This window comes from Pantherophis guttatus, chromosome 7 (genome assembly GCF_059756535.1).
Source record: "Pantherophis guttatus breed Tessera chromosome 7, ASM5975653v1, whole genome shotgun sequence".
NCBI classification, from domain to species: Eukaryota; Metazoa; Chordata; class Lepidosauria; order Squamata; family Colubridae; genus Pantherophis; species Pantherophis guttatus.
Genome location: NC_142069.1, coordinates 34633164 through 34652116, shown reverse-complemented (window position 1 = coordinate 34652116; position 18953 = coordinate 34633164). Strand labels below are relative to the sequence as shown.

The 18953-nt window shown below is 39.2% G+C and overlaps 1 protein-coding gene across 1 annotated transcript; it reads left to right on the top strand.

Moving 5' to 3' along the window:
- Window positions 1–174: 174 nt before the first annotated feature.
- DDX47 (DEAD-box helicase 47) lies at window positions 175–15764 on the top strand. The gene is made up of 12 exons (XM_034403793.3): window positions 175–597; window positions 8861–8954; window positions 9341–9529; window positions 9880–9951; window positions 11031–11149; window positions 11583–11654; window positions 11760–11876; window positions 11993–12139; window positions 12393–12530; window positions 13414–13484; window positions 14162–14291; window positions 14763–15764. Exons 1-12 carry the CDS (start codon window positions 535–537, stop codon window positions 14904–14906), a joined length of 1356 nt encoding a protein of 451 aa, XP_034259684.2. The 5' UTR covers window positions 175–534; the 3' UTR covers window positions 14907–15764.
- The last annotated feature ends 3189 nt before the right edge of the window (window positions 15765–18953 follow it).

The window sequence follows — 18953 nt, the reverse complement described above, 5'->3', positions numbered from 1 at the left end:
TAAAAGACTAATCTAGAGATTCATTTCTGAGTTGCAAAAACCCGGACTAGCAACAGCGGCAGAAAACGGTAGTGGGAGTTTTCTGTATCTCTTTGCTGCTTAGCTGCCGTTTTCCACTTTTTTGCATCTCCATAGAGGATAATCTGCAACAAACCCGATTGTGACATCCCATATAAATCTATGGGGAAATTCAAGATTTGCTGAACGTAGGAATTCCAGGCTTGCCGTAAAGTAGGACACCCGCCCATCTTTGGGAAGAACGTCGTTTAAGTCTCCTGTCCATCGGAAGTTTTACTGCTGCGCTGGAGGCGAGTCGGGAAGAGACGCATTAACATTAGAGGCTAATCCAATAAACCCTTTCGGTTCAACGTTTTTAACTGTAAAGAGAATACATGCGGAACCGGAGGCTTTGAGATGGTGATGATGTGTTCTCCCTCGCTCTCTATACCGGAGTGGGAGGGGCAAATGTGAGCATTTGGACTTCCAGTCCCAAGATGCTTTGCGCTACCTCTGAGGTTAAAGGTGAAGAAGAACATGGCGGCGAGCGTGGAGCACGGGGGAGAGGTGGGAGAGATCGCGGAAACTTTCAAACAACTGGTGAGTGGGTTTTCCCTTATGAACTTTATTATTTATTGTCTCTTCATCTCTCTCCCTCTTCTAGTGCCTGATGTTTCTTCTATTTGCTTCTCCTTCATGTTAACTCTCTGAATGACTTGCTATCATATCTAGTTTCTAGTGCAGGGGTCTCCAACCTTGGCCACTTTAAGACTTGTGGACTTCAACTCCCAGAATTCCTCAGCCAGCAAAGCTTGCTGAGGAATTCTGGGAATTGAAGTCCACAAGTCTTAAAGTGGCCAAGGTTGAAAACCCCTGCACTAGTGGTCTGTTTTGCTGTTTCTTTTTTCTATTTCTTCCCCTTAACCTTCAAAGAAACAAACTATTATGGCAACACACACACACACACACACACACACACAAAATATCTCACAGCACAGCTTCATAAAAGCAGGGGTTTACCACACTAGGTAGGATCCAAGGTGCAGACTATGCAGAGAAGCTTCAGAGGTAGTCCACCAATACACAATGGCAGGGTGTGAGATGCAAGCAGGAGTAGCATATACTGAATGGCACCACAAAGTAGCTGGCATTGTGTACAGCAACATCTGCACAATATATGGGCTAGAACACTAGTGGGTTTCAATTTCGGGCGCTACCGGTTTGCTCGTGGGTGCGCGCTCAGGCATGACACTTCTGCATGCGCAGAACCTTCTGCGCATGTGCAGAGATGTCCGAGCGGGTGGGTGGAGCTTCCCGCTGCTACCGGTTTGCCCAATCTGGGGCGAACTGGTAGCAACCCACTACTTGGGCTAGAATCTCCCAAGTTCAGATGTGAGCTCACACCAGAAGGTCGTGGAGAAAACGTGGGTTAAGATCCTGTGAGACTTCCAGATTCTGATGGTCAGGAAGGTACTATGAATGAACAAGACATCATGGTAGTAGACAAACACCAGAAGATAGTTGTAATGATAAATGTAGTGGCAACTACAGGAAGAAGGAATAAGAGAAGCTGGAGAAGTTCTAAGGCCTGAAGGTGGAACTAGAGAGGATGTGGAAAGTAAAGGCCAAAGTAATGCCAATGGTGGTAGGAGCACTTGAGATTGTGACTCCTAAGATGGGAGAGTGTCTACAACTGATTCCAGGAACAACGTCAGAGCTTTCTATTCAAAATAGTGCAGTGTTAGGAACAGCTAAGATACTGTGTGGAACCTTCAGACTTTCAGGCCTCTGGTATTGAGGAAGATATAAGATTTTTAAGGATGAGAAGGGATTTTTATTTTTGTATACACATACCCCTATACACATGCCACCCTAATCTTCCAACTCTGGGCCATATAGAAGAAATAAAAAGACAAGTCATTTAATTTTTGTCTCAAATTTCCAATATCATGCAAAGATGATTTTGATTTTTTAAAATGTTCTTTAAAATTTTACAAAAGCTAGACATGGTGATTGTATAGATGCCCATATTGACTTATGGAATAGAGAAACAAAACTAGTCATCCATATAGAATCATCCTTAATAATCCTTAATTATCTTCTGATGCTACAGAACTCAGGTGTCTTCCTCTTTATCTTAAATGCTCTAGTTGTAAACTAAGCTAGAAGACACTACTATGCAGGGATGTGATTCATTTCAAAGCTGACTTGATAAGCTTTATTGTATACATGCACACAGGTATGATCTCTTTAGCGTGATCAAGCCTTATCATTTGCTCCAGAAATAACCTTATAAGGACAAAATAGTTAAGAGAATAATGGTTATGCAGTTGCAGATATCTTGGTCACATCTGTTTTTAGTCTGGTTTTTGGCATGGTTTGGAGATAAATTCAGTCATAGTAGACCTTCAGGGACAGAGGAAATAAGAGTTTTGATCTTGCTTGATCTTTTGACTGCTTTTGATACCATTAATCATGGAATTCAATGATTAATTGAATACTGGAATTCCTTCTTGAGTTAAGGATTGGGGACACTGTTATACTTGTTATCACTACAACTATTGTAACTAAATATTGTTAGTTGTAGGGATAGACTTAAACAAATAAGTAGGTCGCTGTACCCCTAGACCCGTGATGGCGAACTTAGGCACACATTTATTAGTTCGATTTATATGCCGCCCTTCTCTGGAGACTCAGGGCGGCTTACAATGCATTAAGCAATAGCCTTCATACTTTTGTATATACCTGCTTAGTAGGGCTTTTTGGGGCCCCCCAAGCGGTGTTCTTTTTTATACAAAGTCAGCTTATTGCCCCCACAAACCGGGTCCTCATTTTACCTACCTCGGAAGGATGGAAGGCTGAGTCAACCTTGAGCCTGGTGAGATTTGAACTCGCAGTAATTGCAGGCAGCTGGCAGCTAAATGCTACTTTAACAGCAGTTTAGTCCGCTGGGCCACCAAGGCATGCCAGAGGTGGCACGCAGAGCCTTCTCTGCTGGCACGCACGCCATTGCCCCAGGTCAGATCTCCATGGTGTTTCTTTCGTGAGCTTCTGTTTCCCTGCAAACAACGAAACAGAAGCTCACGAAAGAAAAAGATCTTACGTCTTGCCTCACTGCCGGTGTTGGGATGCCCTGCCTCCCTACGGCCAGCTAGTCTTCGGCTCTCTGCTGCAAATGTCCATGCATGCGTGCATGTCTGCAAGCACACACACTACTTTCAGTTTGGGCACTTGGCGTCTAAAAAGATTAGCCATCAGTGCCCTAGACCCTGACAACTATCCTGTAGAGTGGCAGAGAGTGCTTTACCAGTACTTTCAAACATCTAGATATAGGTTGTCATCAATATTCTGGTGGTACTGAAGTCTGCTTCCTAATTACATTTCAGTTAGATGTGGTTGTACATGTTCTAAACTGGTGTCTCTTTGTGAACCACATAAGAGATGTTGTGGAATGCACCAGGATGAGGTGGGTCAAGGAAAGGGGGACAAAAGAGAATGTGGAAATCCAAAGTAAACATTTTTCTGTTATGATCCTAAATCTATTTCCTACCTCTGCCATTATTCTGAGTTTTAGAACTCTTTAGAATCATTTAGCCACTGAGTTCAATCTCCTGAATACTGCAGGAATCCAAATTAAAGTATCTAAGATGATTTTTTAATTTCTATTTTAATACATATTGTGAAGATAAGGTACTGCCTCTAAAAGTAATTGGCTCCAATGTCAAAATGTACTTGTTTTTTCTGAGATTCAGTTCTCAGAAATCTTACCTGAGTTCATTGTTTCACATGGTCCATTCTGGAACAAAAGAGTCTTTATGTCGCATCCTTTTCAAGTATTTGAAAATTACTACTATAATTCCCGTCAGTGTTCTCTCCTCAAGACTAAGCATCTCTCCTCATAATCCCGAGTTTTAACCTCCTGATCATCCTTATTTGACTTTCTCTAAACCTATTCAGTTTTTATGAATACTTCAAAATTGGTGCCAAGAATTGGATTTATGGTGAGGTCTGATGTGGCTGATAGCAGAATACAGTGGAATGGTTATTTCCCACAAATTAGAAACGATGACTTTGTTGTATCTGCCTTTTTTGTAACCACATAACTCTGCTGGCTGATGTTCAGTTTGCAAACTGGTTGCAAGACCAAGTATCATCAAGAATCACAGTATCACGTATTACAACTATCGCCAAGCTAGGTATTTCCTAACTTATTTTTGTGCCTGTGATCTTTGTTTCCTTCGAGAACATTGCATTTCTTTTGTACAATTTCATTCTCTTACTCTCTGCCAATTTCTGTATCTTATCAAAATTGTATGCATTCTATTTCTGTCTTCCAGGATATTAGCTATCCTGTTCAATTTTGTGTAACTGGATCTGTTAAGCATTGTCTCTTCTTCATCCAAGTCATTAATACAAATATTGACAGGTAGAGATTTTGGGATTGAATCTTATGGGTATTCTTGGCAACTTTGTGTCCAGTTTGATGAGGAATCATTAATGGGAACTTTCTGTGTATAATTTTCAAAGACAGATATGTACTGATTTAATTGACATGCCATCTAACACTTAACTAGCTTGTAAGCTTGTTAATCAACATGTCATGGCATACTTCATCAAATGCTTTGTTGTAGTCAAGATTCATTATGTCTGCAATATTCCTACAATTTATTAAGGTTGATATAAAGACAGGCTGGCAAGATTTCTTCTTTCCAAATTAATGCTAATAAATTACTCTGTTGTCTTAAAAGTAATTACAAATTGACTCTTTTATGATCTGCCCTAGATTCTTAGAAAATAATGTTACATTGATTCTAGTTTATGCCCATTTTTGAATATACTTCCAGTCTTCACTTCCAGTCAACTAGCATTTTCCAGTCAACTAACATTGCATTTTTTACTTTAAATTTAGTCTTTCTTGATCATGTTTTTGTCTCAACCTTCAGTGCCAAAATAAAAGTTTTTGAATAGCTCTCACTTTACTTAGTGATTTGTTAGTAATTTTATGTCTTCATTGAGCAGCTATTATACTGATTCTTTCCTTTTTCTTTTATTTTGAATGTATCTATATAAATCTTTTCTGTCATTCTTACTAAACCTTGGCGGTTTAGTAAGCCTTGGTGGCGCAGCAGACTAAAGCACTGTTAAGTAACACCACCTGCCTGCAATTACTGCAAGTTCAAATCTCACCAGGCTCAAGGTTGACTCAGCCTTCCATCCTTTTGAGGTAGGTAAAATGAGGACCCGGTTTGTGGGGGCAATAAGCTGACTTTGTATATAAAAAAACACCGCTTGGGGGGGGGGCGCAAAAGCCCTACTAAGCAGGTATATACAAAAGTATGAAGGCTATTGCTTAACACATTGTAAGCCGCCCTGAGTCTCCGGATAAGGGCAGCATATAAACAAACAAACAAACAAACAAACAAACATAGCTCCTTCTGAGAGTTAGTTTTCCTGACATGAGCTATATAATTCCAAATTACTTGTCTATATACTTCTTTTGTGACCTGGACTTGATCCTTTTCCAATTTTCTAGATGTGCTTTTTGTCTTCAGATATTTTCTAAATTTCTGCAATGACATTGGTTTCTGATGTTCTCCATTTTTCCTCCTCACAATTGTTTACAAGTGTGTTTTTAGTGTTTCCTTCTTTAGGAATTCACACTCATCTTGAAGTACTTTTACCAGTTCTGTAAATAGACTAAAAGCAGAGGAGCAATTCATTTGGATTTTGGCAGGAGTAGTTGTTTTTTTTTACAGATAGTGCAACTGCTGTTTCTACTGTATATGTATCTTTTGAACAAATTCAGTTGCTATTTTCAGTCATGGAAGGCAACACTCCAGGTCCTACTTGCCTTTGTGTACTAAGAATTTAAACCTTATTTATTTTTGTTATTTATTTCATATAGCAATAGCACTTAGACCAGTGGGTCTCAACCTTCCTAATGCTGCGACCCTTTAATACAGTTCCTCATGTTGTGGTGACCCCCAACCATAAAATTATTCCTAAGATCATTGAAAATATGTGTTTTCGGATGGTCTTAGGTGACCCCTGTGAAAGGGTCGTTCGACCCCCAAAGGGGTCCCGACCCACAGGTTGAGAACCACTGACTTAGACTTAAAAAGTGCTTTACAACCCTCTCTAAGCGGTTTACAGAGTCAGCATATTGCCCCCAACAATCTAAGTCCTCATTTTACTGACCTCGGAAGGATGGAAGGCTGAGTCAACCTTGAGCCTGGTGAGATTCGAACTGCCAAATTGCATTAATTTATAGACACTAAAAGTTACAAACTATGCTATAATCTTTTTGATTTTTCAATGAGGGGTTTAAGATCCCATTTCATTAATATTTTCTCATGTTACATTACACAGTTTTAAAGCTCTTTAGAGTTGTTGCTTCTTCCTGTCTAAGAATTCAGTTTAAACCCTCCTAATCAACCTGCATTTCAACCTCTGGGCCTTGTTGAGTAGGATCAGGTGACTAAGGGTTTCAGCACTTTCCCCCCCTTCCTTTCTGAAGACAGACCAGTGTAAAAGAGAAACAGAATCAGGTTACTTTAAGTAAAATAAAAGATCGGTAAAAGTGTTTACTTTTTAAAAAAGTGATGTAATGTTTGAGACAGATCACAAGATGGCACTAATTTGCTACATTTAATGTGGCTGAGCAAGATCTTAGAAGAGAATCTGCTACTAGACCTTATATTTTAGTTCACAAGAAGTTAATACAGGAAAAAAAAAAAAAAAAAACCTGGATCCAGCCTGACAGGGGAAAAAAAGGCTGATGATGGATGGACAGAATTTTCTCTTTTTTCCCAGAAAATATACCCACAAGATAAAAAGGCTTAACTAGCACCCTAGAGAGAGAGAGAAAAAGATAAAAGATAACACTCTTTTTTCTCTGGGCTTGTTTACCAATTCCCAGGAGACAAATAGATTCCTGATGCACAAGTCCCTTTTTGCCTTCATGGATTTTTTGAGCTTCTGTCAGATTCCCACCTTCATCAGAGGAACACTTTCAGGTTTCTCCTTTTTCCAGCGCCAGTACTTGGTTTCTCCCTTGTTCTCAAAGAATTAAAGCTATTCTTTCATCTGCTGAGAAGGGGGGCTGGGAGAATTCTGATTCTGTATGAGATTGAAAACATGACTCTGTTACTCGTAGATTTAGCTCTGTCTGACATGAAGACTGAAGTCTGGAATAAGTGACTATAATCTGTCTTTGGAGCAATCCCATTTTGCAGTGTGTGGTTTTCATTTTCATTTTTCATTTTCATTTTATTGTATACCGCTCTACTCCCGCAGGACTCAGGGCGGTGAACAGGCACAGGATAAAACACATAGAATACAAAAATTTAAGAGCAGAAGTAAAATCGAATTAAATCAATTTAGCCCAAGACAAATTTAAAACCCCAGGTTAAGAACAAATTAAAATTTACATTAAAATTTACATTAAAAAGAGAATGGGAGAGGTTAGGCCAGACCAGCCTGGTGAAATAAAAAGGTCTTGAGAGCACGGCGGTTTTCTTCAGAGTCTGTTTCATCTACAAGGGCCTGAAAGTATTTCTGAGTTCCATTGGGCCAAAGCAGTTTTGTTGTTATTTGTTGTTATTCTGGTTGTTATTCTTGTCCTATGGGCTTGCTTCTTCCCCACCCCCCACACCGATCATTTTTGTTATGCTTTTTTTTGAACTGATAAATCCTTGTAGTTTCTCATCTCGGAAGTGTGGCCATTTGTTCCTCTATCTCTTTAACATTTCTTCAGCAGAGCTACTAAACTCCCTCAAGATGGAAGGAAAACTTGTAGTGAGTGGTTCCCAGAGATAGGAATTTATTTTCTATGAGATTCCACTTTGTCAGAAAGAATAAATACATACGGTAGTTGAGGGTATGTTAAATCACTGCTGACACTGGAGAATCAAGTAATTATGGCAGCTTTGGTTGGTATATCAACTACACATTTTTCTCAAGAGGGATATCTTAGCAATTCAATAGTTCATTATCTAATATTTAAATAATATTTTATTATTATTAAAAATAGTAATTTGTTTAAAAATAATTACATCAGCTGCCAGCAAGGTTCTAAAAACCAAGGTTTTATTTATGATTTGTAAGGCCCTGAATTGGATGGGATTGTCTTTGTAATTTCACCCTTAATCAATTTCTTTCTTTGTTGGAGGAGGTCCTCCTATATCTGCCTAGACCTGCAAAATGCAATTATGTTGCCTGTTGATGAGCTTTCTCTGTGATAAGGACTTTACTCTGGAATGTTTTCTCTCCTGAAATTCATGAGCCACGGTGGCGCAGTGGTTAGAATGCAGTACTGCAGGCTACTTCTGCTGAGTGCCGGCTGCCTACAATTTGGCAGTTCGATTCTCACTGGTTCAAGGTTGACTCAACCTTCCATCCTTCCAAGATCGGTAAAATGAGGGCCCAGATTGTTTGGGGCAATATGCTGACTCTGTAAATTGCTTAGAGAGGGTTGTAAAGCACTGTAAAATGGTATATAAGTCTAAGTGCTATTGCTATTGCTATGAACCACTGTTATTACTTACATTAGAAAACTGTTAAAGATCTATATCTTTACCCAAGTCTTCTCTGTGTGAAGGTTTGATAAATCATTTTTTCTTTTCCTTTATTACTATATGTTTTGCTTTATTTTATATTATATTTTGCATTGTATAAATTTGCTTTCAGATGATTTTGTACAGAAAGTTATAAACATACATTAATAAAAATATAATTGTCTTTGCTTTAAAATTTTCAATTTTCTGGAAATTGAGGGGGGGAAATGCTAGCGTGTGTATTCAGATCTGTGGCCTCTTGCTTGTCATAGATGTGCTTCTTCCCTCTTTTTTCTTTGAAATAACAGGGAGTGACAGATGTACTGGCTGAAGCATGCAGTCAATTAGGATGGAAGACACCAACAAAGATCCAAATAGAAGCTATTCCACTTGCACTCCAAGGTGAGTACGATTCTAGGACCTGCAATTTAAGAAAAAGGAAGAAAGTTTGCAATACTGATAGATTTAATGTGTTATTCAGAACAATGTAATTAACGGGTCTGCATTTCCAACTCTGTTAAGGCTAAACAGCAAGGCATCTTTTATTTATTTATGGGACCTTTCCACACACCTCCATTGTTTAACCCTACATTAATGATAAATATAGTTTTTAAAGATTGTTTGCTGTTTGGGAGAAAAGCCAAATGCTTCACTAAGTGAAAAAAGAACCAACTTACTTCTCGTGCTCTCTTTGTACATTTGCTGAACTAAAATTTTGGTTCTGTCAATCTTGTTGTTATTTTTTTTTCCCTGTTGGCATTGAATGTGACTCTTTTTTTCCCTCATAGGTCGAGATATCATTGGCTTAGCAGAGACAGGATCTGGAAAAACAGGGGCTTTTGCTTTGCCCATCCTTCAGGCATTATTAGAAACTCCCCAGCGCTTCTTTGCTCTGGTACTTACACCCACCCGGGAGTTAGCCTTTCAGATCTCTGAACAGTTTGAGGCTCTTGGATCTTCCATTGGTGTCCAGAGTAGTAAGTAGTATGGTTACAAGATTTCAAATGAATATAAAACATTGTGAAATTGAAGAGAATAAGTAGGTGCAAAAGCATCTTTACTAAATATTCTACCAAGGTACACAGATTCATCTAGTTGTTCTAAACGTTCTTTATCATATACATAAAATTTGCAACTATTGTTCCTGTTTACACGCAAATCTCACACAAATGTCTGTCTAATGTTCACTGCAAGTTATTTGGTTTCTTAGCTGACAATATAGCAAATACATTACTTACAATGACAAACTATTGGGGTAGGGGTTGTATAATGTTGTGATTGACTTGCTGAGGTGGCCATTATTTAATGTTTTCTTTTCTTTCCTAAGCTGTCATTGTTGGAGGAATTGACATGATGTCCCAATCTCTGGCCCTAGCCAAGAAGCCCCATGTAATTATTGGTAAGGATCTAGCCTACAATTAGATCTTATGAAAATGGTGAGATATTAAATAAGGGTTAGGAGATACAATTGACTATCTCAGTAATGGTGAACCTATGGCATGCGTGCCCAAAGTGGCACACGGAGCCACGTCGCATGGCACGTGCAGCGTTGCCCGTTCCTCTTCTGAGTTTCTAGCGTGCATGCACATACAACAATCAACTGGCCCTTTTGTGTGCAGCAGTGCCGGAAACTGGAAGAGGCAGACTTCTGTTTTCCTGCGTGAGCATGCGCACAGGCCAGCTGATCGTCGTGTGCGCATGCATGCCAGTACCAGAAGTTCATTTTCAGGTGTGCTCATGCGCCCTGGGCAGTTCCTTTTCCGGGTTGCGGCCCAGACACGCGCACACTCCCTTTTTCGCACCCAGTGCCAAAAAGATTCACCATCACTGGACTATCTGATGCACTCTCCATTTCTTGCCTTGCTACCTTAATGATCCTTGAGCCCAATTAACTAATTACTGGTCAATTGAGAAAACATATCTGACACAATGACTTATAATGTCCTTTTGGGTGCTGTGTTTGCTCCGCTTTGACATATTTCCTGTAGACAATAGTAACTGATATATGCTGTTTGAATAGCATTTTCTCATCAAATTTAGCTTTAGAATGAATAGATTAACCATCTTGCATCTACTCTTTCCTAGAGAGGAATTCATTTAAACTTATTTAGAGCAAGTCCCTGGGTTGCTGAGATTCAACAAGCCCATGTAATTTCAGGTCTATTTCGGACCCTAGCTTGACTTATATTCCTCAGCTATGCTCTGCAAACTTTTTGTCTGTTAACCAAAAGAGCCACAGCAGACTAGAAACCGGGAGACCGTGAGTTCTAGTCTTCCATAATTAGCTATAAAAGCCAACTGGGTAAACTTGCACCAGTCACACACTCTCAGCCCGACCAACTTTACAAAGTTTTTGTGAGGAAATAGGAGGAGGAAGCTGTGCTCTGTATGTTCACTGCCTTTGAGTTATTTGTAAAAAATAATAAAGGTGAGATATGAATAAATAAAGAACCCTTATAACACTCTTTCTCTTGGTAGCTACGCCTGGTCGTCTTATTGATCATCTTGAGAATACAAAGGGTTTCAATCTTAGAGCTCTGAAATACCTAGTTATGGATGAAGCTGACCGGATCCTCAATATGGATTTTGAAACAGAGGTGAGATGTGCCCATCCTTGCCATTTTAGAATGGTTCATTGTATTATTAAGCTGGTATTTTTCAGAAATATGGTTCCAAAATAACACATACATTCATGGGACCGGTCAGGCTTTCCTTCCTGCTATTGAATGTATACCCTGTTTTCTCTTGGTCATTTAGAAGTAGCTGCTTGGGAAGTAGATTTATTAAGTTCCTTTAATGTGGATATGACCCTTCCCAGTGCATCCTTGCTAAAGTGAACCCACTTAAATTTGAACTGTTCCCACTGGAACCTTTTAGCTGCTAAACTCATCATTCCTTGCTGAAGAGTAGTGCAATGTCTTGGCTTAAATTGAAAGTCCTTGCTCTATAGCTTCCATCAGGCATACCTGGTATAGGTCTCCATGCATGCACATTGACCAGTGTTCTATTTTTTTGCATTTCTCTTTATAGGTAGATAAGATCCTGAAAGTAATTCCCAGAGACAGGAAGACATTTCTCTTTTCTGCTACAATGACTAAAAAGGTATGAGGCAGCTTGACACTTTGCCTTTGCTTAGGAGAGTAAGTCAGAATTGGGAGATAGAGGTACAGTGGAATTATTGTCTGCAAATTTAATTTTAATTCTCAGGTGCAAAAACTCCAGCGTGCAGCCCTCAAAGACCCTGTGAAATGTGCAGTGTCATCAAAATATCAGACGGTTGAAAAACTTCAGCAATACTATATTTTTATTCCTTCCAAGTTCAAGGTAAATTTATTTTTCCTTTTTGTTTTAGACTTTCTTTACTGCTTGGCATCATTTTAAATTTGTTCCCCTTTGCCTTTCATATTTCCTGATTTAAGTTCTTTTTCTGATGCCCTTAGGATAGTTATCTTGTGTATATTCTGAATGAACTTGCTGGCAATTCATTCATGATATTCTGCAGCACTTGCAACAATACTCAAAGGACGGCACTCTTGCTTCGAAATTTGGGCTTTACTGCTATTCCCCTCCATGGACAGATGAGCCAGGTACAGGTTAATGTGCTTGCAAGAAAATTTCTAGATTACTATATGAAGTAACAAATGTGTAACAACAGCAAATAAGTATGTATGCATCCTCAAACCTGTTTCCCTTTCACTATTTTTTTGCCCAATGTGATTGTGTGTGACACATTCAAACATTGTGATTAATAAATAATGCTTTCATACTTTCCTTTTTGCCATGCTAAATGAAGTGAAAAAAACCATAAGTGAATGCTAATGTGCTCTTTTGTCCTTCTAGAATAAACGATTAGGATCACTGAACAAGTTCAAGGCTAAAGCACGGTCCATCTTGTTGGCTACTGATGTTGCAAGTAGAGGCCTTGACATCCCTCATGTTGATGTCGTGATAAACTTTGACATTCCTACCCATTCCAAGGTGAGTTGAAAAAGCTGTTAGCGGACTTTTGGCTGACTCTGCCGCCTAGAAATTGAAAAAACATCATTACAGATTTTGAAACTGAATCTATTAAGAGCTTTTTGTGAAGGCTTGTTGTGTGAAGTTTAAGAGACCTGGACCACACAGCAAGGCTTTTCTGTTGTGGCCTCCAGAATGTTGCTCTCACCAAGTTCCTGTAGCTCTTTCTATCTTAACATTTTGTAAGTTCATTGGAACAAGTCTGTTCTGCTGTGTCTTTAATCCTAATAGATTGATTAGCAACATTTGTCTTGGAGGTGGATTTAATATAATTTTTCATGTTTGTTTTCTTTATATACTGCTCAGAGTTTGTGAATTGGGGGAAATTACAAAAGATCTATAAAATAAACCAGAAGAAATGGGCAACTCTTGGCCCTGTTCTTCCATGATTTCATATAGAGTTGTGAAGCACTGAGTGATATTAAAGCTCAGAAGGCTAAAGGTATGCCAGCAAGAGCTTGAATGAAAGAATGAGAATTATAGATAAAATGAATTGGTATTGTAGGTATCAGGTAGTGATGATGAGTTGATGGGACCATCACCTTTAGTGATGGCAGCATCTCCAGAATGGACCTTTCCTGTTGGAATCTCAAATGACAGCAGGGTCACATATGCCTTTATATTTTACACTGCAAATTGGGCATACTGTATTGCTTTTTAAGAAATTAACTTGGTTTTCTCCTTACCAGTTTTAGAAAGCTGAGCTGGCTTCCTTTATTTGGAAAGCTGTCTGTTTTAATAATTGACATTTATGATGCAAAAGGTTTTTTTGGGGGGATATTTATTTTAGTGGTTGTCCTATGACCACCATCTTGTTCTGTTACTTACTTTGGATTCCTTTCAGGATTACATTCATCGAGTAGGGAGAACAGCTCGAGCTGGTCGATCTGGAAAATCAATCACCTTTGTGACACAGTAAGATGCTATTCTGTGCTACTCCAGTTGTGCAACCACCAGAATTTATGTATTCCAGTGCAATGATTTCCAGCTAATGGTCCTTGGGGAACAGACTTATTTCAAGGGACCCACGATTTTCAATAAACATGGGAGAAAAAAAGCAGGACCCCCCCCCCCCGCACAGTTGGAAGGAGATTTGAGAGAACAACACTTGAGTTGGACTAATTCCTCCTTCCTTCCAATGCTAGATTTCCCTACCTCCCAGGATATATAATGTAAGCATAGCTTTTCCTAACATTATTAAACTTCTGCATTACGCCTGGCCTTAATCTGTGTAGACCGCCCTTAAATTGATGAGTGAAGCCCCTACATGCTTTTACTGAGGGGTAAAACCTGGATGAGTAGATAGCCTGCCTGGTATTTGCAGCAGAATCCTCCAGACAGACCATAGTTTATGGTATTATTTGCTCTGTTCTTATATAACACTGATGTCTAGAATGGTTTTGGCTCAGAGGGCTCTTCAGAGATGTGTTGTATTTTTGCTATGTAGTGGAGAAAGTTCTGTTTTGTTAAGGATTGAAAGGAAAATTAATAAAATGAATCAATAGCATAAATATATTGGTGAGCTTGTTGCTTTTAACACTCAAGTAACTGACAGGGAATTAATTAGGGTGAGATTCTTTCTCCTCTTGCAGGTATGATGTGGAACTCTTCCAGCGCATTGAGCACCTGATTGGCAAAAAGCTGCCAGCCTTTCCCACTCAAGAGGAAGAGGTCATGATGTTGACCGAGCGTGTGGCTGAAGCCCAGAGATTTGCTCGCATGGTAGGCTGCTTTAATGCTCGATCTGGGTTTGTTTTATGTAGAAATGTAGCTGTTGCACCCATGATTGTGAGAATAATATTAGCATTTATACAGCATTTATACAGCCTGACTGCTTGAGTCAGATTCCAAACAAGGCTTCAAGAGCTGAGAGATTCTTTTATTGCATGAAGAGCTGTATTGCATGCCCTCGCTGTTCTAGTTCTTTTTCTTTTCTTTTTTCTTTTTTCAAAATTAAAAACATCCCATTAACTCAGGAGCAATTCTAAGGGGTCTTTTGCTTTTGCTACCACTATCAAACCTTTTCCTAATTAACTTTTATTAAATAACATGCCCAAAATGCTACCTATGGGAGTATCTGAATGCAAAATCACACACCAACAAGAATGGTTGTTTAATATTTTCAGCAGCTGTTTTATCTTCTTCATTGTCTCAGTGATTGATTTCCTTAGAGGTCTCCTGTTTCCTTTGCAGGAATTGCGGCAACAAGGGGAAAAGAAGAAACGCTCTCGAGACGAGGCAAATGATGATGATGATGGTGATGATGCAGAAGGAGCGTTGGGAGTCAGGAAAAAAGTTACTGGTGGGAAAAAAAAGAAATGGAAAGTTCAGAAATAAATACCATCAGACTTTATTTCTCTATATTTTTATGCAGTTTGGAATCATTAGTCCAACATCATTATCAGAATGACTTTCAAGGACTCATGAAGAACATCTCAGCAAGTTTAGCAGTCCACCTTCATTTATTTGTTCAACTTGTATGCCGCCTTTCTCCGAAGACTCAAGGCGGCTTACAATGCATTTAAAAGCCATATATAAAAACATTAAAAATTAAAACATTAAAAACAATTAACACCCATTCACACCATTCATGGCCGGATCTCACCAGATCGCAACAGCGAGATCAATGGCCCCAGGCCTGCCGGAAAAGCCAGGTCTTCACCGCTTTTCGGAAGGCCAATAGGGTGGGGATGGTCCGGATCTCAGGAGGTAACTGGTTCCAGAGAGCTGGGGCAGCCACAGAGGAGGCCCTCCCCCGCAGGCCCGCCAGCCGGCATTGTTTAGCTGACAGGACCCGGAGGAGACCAACTCTGTGGGATTTTCATGGATATTTTCCTTGCAAACTGGGGAAATCTCTTAACATTGGAGAAGTCTTATTGGTCTTTAACAGAAATTGGTATTCCTCTGAAGAAAGCAGATGAGAACAGATTTCATGTATTCTTTATGGACAGTGGAATTGGGAATATGGCAGAAGCTTTTCAGTCTGCTGCCACCCAAGTTGCAGTCAATTATTTTTACAGCCCATATTTATTTAATAAGATAATTTGCAAAAACATGGGGTGGAGTGGGGGAAAATAATGTAATGTATTCTAATGTTCAAGATGTGTCAGCAAATAGCAGACTAATAAGATCCTTGAATATTAAACTGAAGGACTTGATACAGAGGAGAAGAATTAAAAAAAAACTCTGCTAAAATTTGTGTTTGCTTATTTATATAATTGTGCTATGGCTGCAACTTCTCAGTTTCCTTTCTCAGTTTATCTGACATTTAGCCATATTTATTTGTCTTAGTCTGTTATGAATGCATCTGTGGATTCTTCAGTTTAGTAAACTTCTTTACTTTACTGCAGTTTAGTAATCTTTACTATAAAGACCACTGTCTTTTTGGTGGTTTTTCTTCTGCAGGTCATCCCTGAGGCAATTCTGCTTGACAGCCAACACTAAGAGGCGCTCTTTTTTCACATAAGGTCTGTTGTCTGTTACAGATTGATTGCTCATAAAGCAAAAATCCAAAGCTATGCCCAGGGATTTGAACGAGAGAGCACTGTTGCAAGGTTGTCATAATTTTCTGCCTTACAGCTTCCACTGTTGGCTCATTTCTTGTGGGTGACTATTAAGAAAGAAACTTCACCCAAGCAGATCAGATACCTGATTGATGAGTTGGAATTTGAAGGCATTCCTTTTAATTCCCCTGTTGATCACATGGCTTCATCTCTTGGAACTGTGTTTTACCTGTGTTGTGGAGCCACCCAATGGGGCAATCCCAGAGATATAATGAACAACCAAAGCCAGGACTACAGTAACATTTAGAAGTTTATAAAATAGAAGGAGCAACAGATGTCCATAGGGGAGCTCTCATCCTAATCAGTCATGATAGACAATGGCAGGAGGCACTTTGTCGACGTGTTTATCAGCTGGCTTCTTTAACATCCAGGCTATTTATTTATTTATTAAATTTGCCACCCACCTTGCTACAAGATTTACAGTTCTGGGCTCCCCTTTCCATCTGGTTCAGGAAATGATGAAAATAATTATAAGGTTGGCATTTGTATATTCATATTGGGAAAAACTGAGAGCTACTGTATTTCCTGCTCCCAAACTGCATGTAATAAAAACAGTTGATGGGAAAGGGAAGCTAGTTATGTGATCAAGGAGAGCTAAGGGTTAATTACATTGATAGCAGGAATGGAAAGACACTTTAAGTTGAAAAGCGGGGGTGGGGAGGCTCAGGCTTCTGAGTCTGAACCAGAAGGCAGCTGGACTTCCATGGAAAAACAGCAGGAAGAGACTAGTACTAATAAAACAGACTGGCTCTGGTCAGCCTTGCAGAATAGTTTTCACAACATTCTGATATTTTCATTTACAATGCATTTTTGAGCCAGGACATTTTATAATAAGATTTTGAAACTTAAATTTTTACATTTTTGTTGCTATCACAAAGCTTACGAGAGGGAGAGAGGCCTGTTTATAGCAAGGAATTGTAAGTACATATGCCATAACCTAATGGCATATGGCTACATTTTCAGTGGCTGGGAATAAACAGCCATTCATAACTAGGAGAAAATGGTCATAACAAAGCAAAATTTGTTCACTTGCAGTAGAGGTGGCTTCTTATTTTATATGCTGCTAAAGGGGTTTGGTAGAGGCTGAGTAGGAAACCCTGGATTTGGGGTAGAGAGTTACATGGACTCAAGGTGTGGCTGTTTTGAAAAACAGGGATTATTAGAATTTAATCATAATTTGTATGGTTCTGATCTTTGCATCTCCAAAAGTGTATTACACAGCTGGAAAAGTTGAAGAGCATCTTTTAAAACATCTTCAGCAATATTCCTTTTAGAGTATTTGGTGATGCTTGTAATGAAAGCTAAGGAACAATAAAGGCAGGTGAAGAGTTTGTATTAAAGCATCTATGTATGGTATATACTGTTGCAGTCATGTCTTGCTCTGGGATTTGCAGAGGCATCTAATTGGCTTCCACTAGTACAAAATGTTAGACAAGATGGGCTTTTGTTTACTTCAGCAGAGTGGTTGTATACATTGACCGTTTGGGTAAAATTAATATTTCCCCAGTTTTTAGTGATTCAAGCCAAAACAGAGGGTTTTTTTGGGAGGGGGGTGTTGCTTATCTATATCCTAGATTGTAGACGGTTATCCCTAGGATCTTGCCACTTCATAGAAATGAGAGAGAACTAGATTAACTAGTAGACTACTACTTACATATGACCAGTCATGTACTGCAGCTGCCAAAAAACCCAATGCAGTCCTAGGTTACATCAATAGCATCAAGATCACAAAAAGTGATAGTACCTTTTATACTGCATTAGTATGATCACACTTGGAATACTGCATCCAGTTCTGCTTGCCACAATACAAAAAAGATGCTGAAACTGTAGAAAGAACACGGATGAGCAACAAAGGTGATAAAAGGTCTAGAGAGTAAATTTTACAAAGAACGGTTAAGGGAACTTAGGTATGTCTAGCCTAAGAAATACAAGGGTTAGGGGGTGACATGATAAGTGTCTTCCAGTATTGTGGGGCAGTTACAGAGATGAGGGGGTTGATATTCTCCAATGCAGGGCTGGAGCAATGGGTGGAAGCTTGTTAAAGAGAGGTCCAATGTGGAATTAAGAAATTTCCACACAAAACAGTTAATGGGAGAGTTTGCCTCCTGAAGTTGTGGATGCTCCCTCGCTGAAGATTTTCAAGAAAAGGTTGGACATCCATTTATCTGGGCTGGAATAAGGACTTCTGCCTTGGGCAGGGGACTTGGACCTCAGGTCTCTTCCAGCCCTATGATCTATGATCTACTACTATGATGAAAGATGGGAGGGCAGAACACAACACTACAATGAAGTGACATTATGGCTGAGGATTGAAGGAATGAACGTATCCTCAGTAATTTCTACAGGGTTTCCAGCATCAATCAGTTGCAGCAAAAGTACAGAAAATTGTTGCATCTTAAAAATCAATAGCATTGCATATTATTTTATGTATATAAAAGTCATCAGGAACATTGGATTGTCTTCAGACAGGAATAAGTGTTCACACAGGTGTTGTTGAAGGCAAATTCAACACCACCTTGTGTTTTACACCTAAGTATTTTTTAATTTTTTAAAATACTTTTTTGATTTTTTTATGTATATTTGTTGGTTTTAACAGTCACTTGGTCAATTGTCGTTGTGAGCCGCCCTGAGTCCTCGGAGATAGGGTGGCATACAAATTTTATAAAATAAATAAATAAATAAATGGGGGGGGAGTAAAATGAGAGGTCACCAACAGTGAGAATTATAATGTCTTGCAAGCAAGTAGTAGTCACTTGTTCCAGCTTCTGCCAACCTAGCAGTTTGAAAACATGCAAATGCAAGTAAATGAATAAGTACCTTA

Excerpts from the sequence above, each read along its gene's own strand:
- DDX47 (XM_034403793.3), top strand. The coding sequence starts at position 535 with ATGGCGGCGAGCGTGGAGCACGGGGGAGAGGTGGGAGAGATCGCGGAA. Across the intron at positions 9,952-11,030 it reads GAAGCCCCATGTAATTATTG|CTACGCCTGGTCGTCTTATT; the intron begins GTAAGGATCTAG and ends TTCTCTTGGTAG. Across the intron at positions 12,531-13,413 it reads ACATTCCTACCCATTCCAAG|GATTACATTCATCGAGTAGG; the intron begins GTGAGTTGAAAA and ends GATTCCTTTCAG.